The 7,053-nt window shown below is 36.6% G+C and overlaps 2 protein-coding genes across 2 annotated transcripts; one reads left to right on the forward strand and one right to left on the reverse strand.

Annotated features, from left to right (window-relative positions):
* The first annotated feature begins 767 nt into the window (after positions 1-767).
* LOC123684426 (tetra-peptide repeat homeobox protein 1-like) lies at positions 768-2,354 on the forward strand. The gene is made up of 2 exons (XM_045623686.1): positions 768-887; positions 1,571-2,354. Exons 1-2 carry the CDS (start codon positions 876-878, stop codon positions 2,228-2,230), a joined length of 672 nt encoding a protein of 223 aa, XP_045479642.1. The 5' UTR covers positions 768-875; the 3' UTR covers positions 2,231-2,354.
* Positions 2,355-3,252: 898 nt separating this feature from the next.
* Positions 3,253-5,518, reverse strand: LOC123684425. Its single transcript, XM_045623685.1, has 2 exons — positions 5,413-5,518; positions 3,253-4,095 (listed from the first exon to the last, which is right to left on the reverse strand). Exons 1-2 carry the CDS (start codon positions 5,425-5,427, stop codon positions 3,310-3,312), a joined length of 801 nt encoding a protein of 266 aa, XP_045479641.1. The 5' UTR covers positions 5,428-5,518; the 3' UTR covers positions 3,253-3,309.
* Positions 5,519-7,053: the final 1,535 nt, after the last annotated feature.

Raw genomic sequence — 7,053 nt, forward strand, 5'->3', positions numbered from 1 at the left:
TTGACTACTTCCCTATTTTTTTTTATTCTGCTTGAATTTTATGACATTTTAAGGGCACAATTGATTTAGAATGAACGAGTGTCTGAAAGATTTGACTGCTTTCCTATTTTTTTTTATTCTGCTTGAATTTTATGACATTCTAATGAGGCAATCAACACGAAATTTTGAGCAAAGGTTGAAATTTTGCTATATCATATCAAAACTCAAAATCTCAATTTAACTCAACGTCAATTTGGTGGTCAAGAAAATATTAAGTATTTTTTTGACATTCTATGTTCTGGAGGAGAGAAAAGCGACCACTGTTCCAGAAAAAATATCACCCTGTAGATTTGCAGTCAAAATTAGCATATTACTTGATGAAATCTTTCAATTGGAATAGTTATGCCAAATATAAATTGAATATCTTGTAGAGGGAAGGTGATATGCGAAAAAACTCAAAAAAAAAAACAAACTTCAACACCCTGTATCTCGAAAACAAAGCGTTTATGGACCCATGTTTATAATGACCCAAGACATCTCTTATTTTCGTTTGTACCTCCTATTTAGGAACAGCCCTGTATAATAACAATTAAAAGATAGAATAGAAATATTCAATTACTTTCTTGCATTCAGGAAAATCAAATAAATTATACTTAGGTTCTCTGAACAAGTCTTGAGATTTAATATGTACATTCAGTTCTTAACGCTTTGAAACATATAATTTGTGAAAAATTCGCATTTGAATGCAATCAATAAAATTCAGTATGGTTAATCCCTTCTTTAGCCCGATATTTGCAACCTCCTTGAGCGAATGTACTCTTCGGACATATCTACCAAGTATAAAAGCTGAACGATGGTAGTATACCATCAGCAGTCATTGTTCATTCGCTCTCATTATGAAACTACAAGTAAGTTACATTTCTACGAGTAGCCAGTGAGAATGTTAAACGAAAACGCTATTTATTCGAAAATCGGTTTTTCTATAAAACAAAATTCATATTGTAATATGTACATCATTTGAAATCATTTATTTATACCTATTCATTTTTTTCACAGTGATTCTTGGTACCAACATTTTTTTTTATAATTGGTTTTATTTACAGTTTTTTTTCTCGTTCTCATTACTTGTTTTTTTTTCGTTTTACATATTATTTATGTCATAACTAATTTTAAACTGTATATCCTTTAATGAACATTTTATATTTAATCTGTTCTCCAATTGGAGTATGGCTATCACTTTCATTCTGCAACAGTTCTTTTTGGTATTAAAATTAGATATTTAAATAAAGACCAAAAATCAATTCGAAAAATATTTTTCTTCTGAGCACACAACATACAAAATTAAATATTTTCATATCGTATTTCTACTCCTACTGAAATTGAATATCAACTCGATTTAATTTAATTGTAAATTTAGCGGTATTTCTTTCTGCAAGTTAGGTATACTTGTATTAATTTAGCTGAAATAAAAATGAAACACTGTATTTTTTTATTGAACATCCGCAGTTTCTCAATGTGAAACTGAAAAAAACTTATTTTTAAGAATGATTTCAATCTTTCAAATATTAGCTACTAATTAATATATTTTAAGGGTCTTGCAGTACTGCTATTGGCAGGTTTGGTTTTGGCAGAGCAAAAGAAAGAAACCAAAGCTGTAGAAACTTCTGACAAGAAGCAGAATAAGAGAGGTCTCTTCGACTTGGGATATGGTGGTGGACATGGTTTTGACTTAGGAGGTGGACATGGTTTAGAATTAGGAGGTCATGGTTTGGATGGAGGTTTCGGTGGAAGCTATGGAGGTGGTGCTGATCTTGGAGGTGAAATCAAACATATCACCATCACCAAGGAAGTACCATACCCAGTTCCTCATCCAGTACCTTATCCAGTGGAAAAACCAGTACATGTACCATACCCCGTTAAAGTGCATGTCCCAGTAGATCGTCCATATCCAGTACATGTACCAAAACCATATCCAGTACACGTTGAAAAGCCAGTACCATACCCAGTGGAAAAACCAGTCCCATACCCAGTCAAGGTACCAGTTAAGATTCCAGTGAAAGTACCATACGCAGTACCTGTGCCAAAACCATACCCAGTACCAGTACACAAGCCTTATCCAGTGCCCGTTAAAGTTCCATATGTTGTCGAAAAGCAAGTACCAGTCCTGATCCATGGTCATGGAGGGTTAGATGGTTTCGATGGCGGAAGTTACGGACATGGTGGTTTGGACCTTGGCAGTTACCATCATTGAGAAAGGCTGTTTAATTAATATTCTTGTATATTTTCATTTATATTGTTATTTCATTTTTCTCACCTCATTCTATTGTCTAAGTTTATTTATGTTTCTTCTTAGTAAAAATTTATTCTTTTAAAAACTGTTTCAATTTAATCCTTTTCAAAAAGCTTCACTTGAAATATGTTTATACAAAACAAGATATGGAAAAATTCACCCTAATGAAGCTTTGGCAAACATTTATTCATATAATTGTAAAAAGAAAACATGGCAATTTTGCAGATTAGGATTCATTGAGAGTTTTATTAGATAAGATAAGATTAACATTAAGGGGGTCCCATTGCACTGAACCTAATGATATTGTGTGCCGCCCATCAGAGCTATTATCACCATCACGTGATCTACAGCTCGCCTTCCAGTTCCAGAGTTCCAATGAACTCCAGTATCTTGGATGGCTTCAAGGAGGCTACTTCATGACTTCTTTAAGTTTCTTGTCCAAATCAGTTTTTACGTTGATTAGCGATGGCGAGGCATTCAGTCACTAGGTGATCCGAAGTTTCTTCATCCTCCCCACAGAATCTGCACTCGTCGTTTTCTGCTAGACTCATTCTCATGAGGAGCTTCCTGAGACGACAATGCCTTGTGAGGAATCCAGTGAGGAGGTGTAGTATATTTTTTCTAAGATCCATATACTTCTTGGATCTCGCAGTGTCAAAGTTTTGGAATGATCCAACCCAGGACAATTCCGCCTGTGTTGCTTTTTTGGTTTTTTCCTTCTCCTGAAATTCTTTCTTGTAGATACATTTGCCTATACCTCAGAAAGGTTCCAGGCCAATGGAAGGAGTTTGGGATCCTTTACTGACAAGTGTTTTGGCTCCTTTGGAAAAATCGTAATGCCATAATAGTCTTCTCAATGGCTTTCCAATTTTATTCTAAGCACTCTCGATTACATTTGCTCTATGTCCAGTCTAGATCTTCCACTTTTCGAAAGAATTATACCTTCCTCAAGTTTATAATTCAGGAGAAATAATAATGAAAAATACGTAACAAAACAATTTATTAAAAAATTCTATATACAAATGCTCAAAGATGAAGAATCAACTTGAATAGTGATCTTGATTATCCTCGTAGACTGGTCTCTCCTCTGGATCGTGCTGTTTCAAAATATCTCCACCTTGACTTACCTGGTGTTGTATGTATTCATTCAATTTCCGATATTGGTCCAAATCAACAGGTTTCCAAGGTCCTTTATCATAATTATCTTCGTGAACAAACGATTTGGCATCATTTTGATGTGAATCTACTAGATTTGTATCAGGCGTCTCACTACCATACCCTGTTTGGCCTACTGACGAAGAAGACTCTTCGTATTCATGCAATGGTACTGGATATGGCTTGGGTACCTCCACAGGTATGTGTACATTCTTCCCTTCGTATTCATGTGATGATACTGGATATGGCTTGGGTACCTCCACAGGTATGTGTACAGTCTTCTCTTCGTATTCATGTGATGATACTGGATATGGCTTGGGTACCTCCACAGGTATATGTACTGTCTTCAGAACTGGATAAGGTATTGGTTGTGGTACCTTGACGATTTCTTTATTCACCACTGGATAAGGTACTTTCTGGATAACTGGGTACGGCACATGGTGTGGTACCTTCACGTGATAAGGTTTTGGTTCCTTGATCACAATTTTTTTGTTGACGTGGATATATTTCGGGGGTAGACCATTCTTTCGATAATCTCCAAGATCGATTATATCAAAGTGGGGATACTGTATTTTTCCGTATGATGCCCCCTCAGGAACTGTCCGCAGTTTATGGCCACCACTATGATAGCCTGGGATGGCTGAGGAAGATGAAAATATGGAGAATGTGACCTGCAAGATGAAAATATAGAAGGAAAATGGACAATTCAATCATTTTCTAACGTGAAATCGATATTTTACATGTTGAATTAAGGGCTAAACGAGTCTTGTTATGTATTTGATTATTTTATTCAAGGCAAAAAGCAATGAAAGCAATACTGATTCTATTTTCATAGGTTATAGATTGTAGATTACGAATTATAGAATGAAGATCATAAAAGGTGTTTTTTTTAGAGCTATAGAACTTTAAATTGCAATAAAACAACGATGGATTATTCGATTGATATGAATTTTATTTATCCGTAAGATAATCTTGTGGCATTACATTTTAAATATGATTTCAGATTTCTGGCATATGACCGCCACGGCTGGCTCGGATGTAGTCCAATCTGGACGTCCGATTTTCGATGACTTTTTCCAACATTTGTGGCAGTATATCGGCAATAACACGGCGAATGTTGTCTTCCAAATGGTCAAGGGTTTGTGGCTTATCCGCATAGACCAATGACTTTAAATAGCCCCACAGAAAGTAGTCTAGCGGTGTTAAATCACAAGATCTTGGAGGCCAATTCACAGGTCCAAAACGTGAAATTAGGCGGTCACCAAACGTGTCTTTCAATAAATCGATTGTGGCACGAGCTGTGTGACATGTTTCGCCGTCTTGTTGGAACCACATCTCCTGGACATCATGGTTGTTCAATTCAGGAATGAAAAAGTTAGTAATCATGGCTCTATACCGATCACCATGGACTGTAACGTTCTGTCCATCATCGTTTTTGAAGAAGTACGGACCAATGATTCCACCAGCCCATAAAGCGCACCAAACAGTCAGTTTTTCTGGATATAACGGTGTCTCGACATACACTTGAGGATAAACTTCACTCCAAATGCGGCAGTTTTTTTGTTGACGTAGCCATTCAACCAGAAGTGCGCTTCATCGCTAAACAAAATAAAATGGACGTAGTGCGCGATACGTATTCCGCACAGAACCATTATTTTCGAAATAAAATTGCACTATTTGCAAGCGTTGTTCAGGCGTGAGTCTATTCATGATGAATTGCCAAACCAAACTGAGAATAAATCACTTGACAGCTGTTGAATCAGTTGCCATCTTGAACAGTAATGCCAACTTAAAGTTATATACCTCGAAAAAAAATACCCGTTAGATTATAGATTCTAAACGTTAGTGAGTCGCTCAAGAAAAACTAGATTCTAAATTTATTACATGTTTTAAATGAGTATAAATTTGTGTTTATGGACTAGATAAAACTTTTCTTTGTCAAAATTCTATTGAGATTTGTTGAGGTTCTTCAATTGATTTGTACTTACAATCAAAATCAACATGGTGGTGAGTTTGATGGTGAGATTTGTACTGAAACATTGACAAATCTTATTCCACTTATATACGGAAGAAAGGAACTATCTGAGTTAGTTCCGTTCTTTCTTATGAACGTGTTAACGCCCTTAAACTCGTCTGCATTTCGCTTTCATAGCAAAGATCAGGAAGTGAGTACTCTACGTACGCTCGAGTTCTTGACCATTATTTTACTCCGCATAGGATTTGTCCTTTCTCCGGTGTAGATACAGCGTAGGTTGGTCGAAGAATCAACCAGGGTAGTACTGAACTTGAAAGCTACTACATTCCTTCACCTTCAAGTTGATGGCAATAATGGATAATCAAAAGGGAACAAAGTTACCTAAAAGGTCAATTGAAAAGTCCCCGGTCTATCACAGTGAAACACATTTTTTTATTATTCAACATAGTTGCCTTCGAGGGCGATACAGCGATTATAGCGATCTTCCAACTTTTCTATAACATTTTTGTAGTACGATTTGTCTTTCGCTTCAAAATAGGCCTCAGTTTCGGTGATTACTTCTTCATTGGCGCTAAATTTCTTTCCAGCGAGCATTCTTTTGAGGTCTGAGAACAGGAAAAAGTCACTGGGGGCCAGATCTGGCGAATACGGTGGATGCAGAAGCCCAATTCATGCAATTTTGCCATTTTTTCATTGATTTATGACACGGCGCATTGTCTTGATGAAACAGCACCTTTTTTTCTTCAAATGGGGCCGTTTTTTAACGATTTCAATCTTTAAACGATCCAATAACGCTATATTATAATCACTGTTGATGGTCTGGCCCTTTTGGAGGTAATCAATGAATATTATACATTGCGCATCCCAGAATACTGATGCCATAACCTTGCCAGCTGACTGTTGTGTTTTTCCTCGCTTTGGATTCTGTTTATCGTATGCAGTCCACTCAGCTTACTGTCGATTGGACTCCGGAGTGAAATGATGGAGCCATGTTTCATCCACCATCACATATCGACGCAAAATTTCAGGTTTATTGCACATAAACAGCTTCAAACACATTAACACGTTGTTGCTTTTGATCGATTGTGAGCTCGCGCGGCACCCATTTTGCACACAGCTTTCTCATATACAAATATTGGCGAATGATATGATGTACACGTTCAGATGATATCTTCACAATGTCTACTATTTCGATCAACTTCACTTTACGGACATTCAAAATTATTTTGTAAACTCTTTTGATTTTTTCGTCGGTGACAGCCTCTTTTGGGAGACCACTGCGTTCGACGTCTTCGGTGCTCATTTCACCACGTTTAAACTTAGCATACCAATCATTGATGGTTGATTTTCCTGGCGCAGACCCCGGAAACTCTTCATCAAACCAAGATTTTGCTTCAACTGTATTTTTCCTTTCAAAAAGCAATACTTTATCAGCATACGAAATTCTTTATTTTACATCTTTTTTCAAATAACAAAAGTAGCTATACTCACAACGCAATATCTCACAAACTAATGGTCGGACTGTTGTCAAATTTTGACACGTATCGTTTGAAGGTTGGTACTAACTAAAAACGATATGGATTTGATACTAGCACTGCTATCTGTACATCCGACCGTGGACCTCTCAATTGGTCTAATATGTCGTCTTCCGAAA

The sequence above is a fragment of the Harmonia axyridis genome, chromosome 7, assembly GCF_914767665.1.
Source record: "Harmonia axyridis chromosome 7, icHarAxyr1.1, whole genome shotgun sequence".
NCBI classification, from domain to species: Eukaryota; Metazoa; Arthropoda; class Insecta; order Coleoptera; family Coccinellidae; genus Harmonia; species Harmonia axyridis.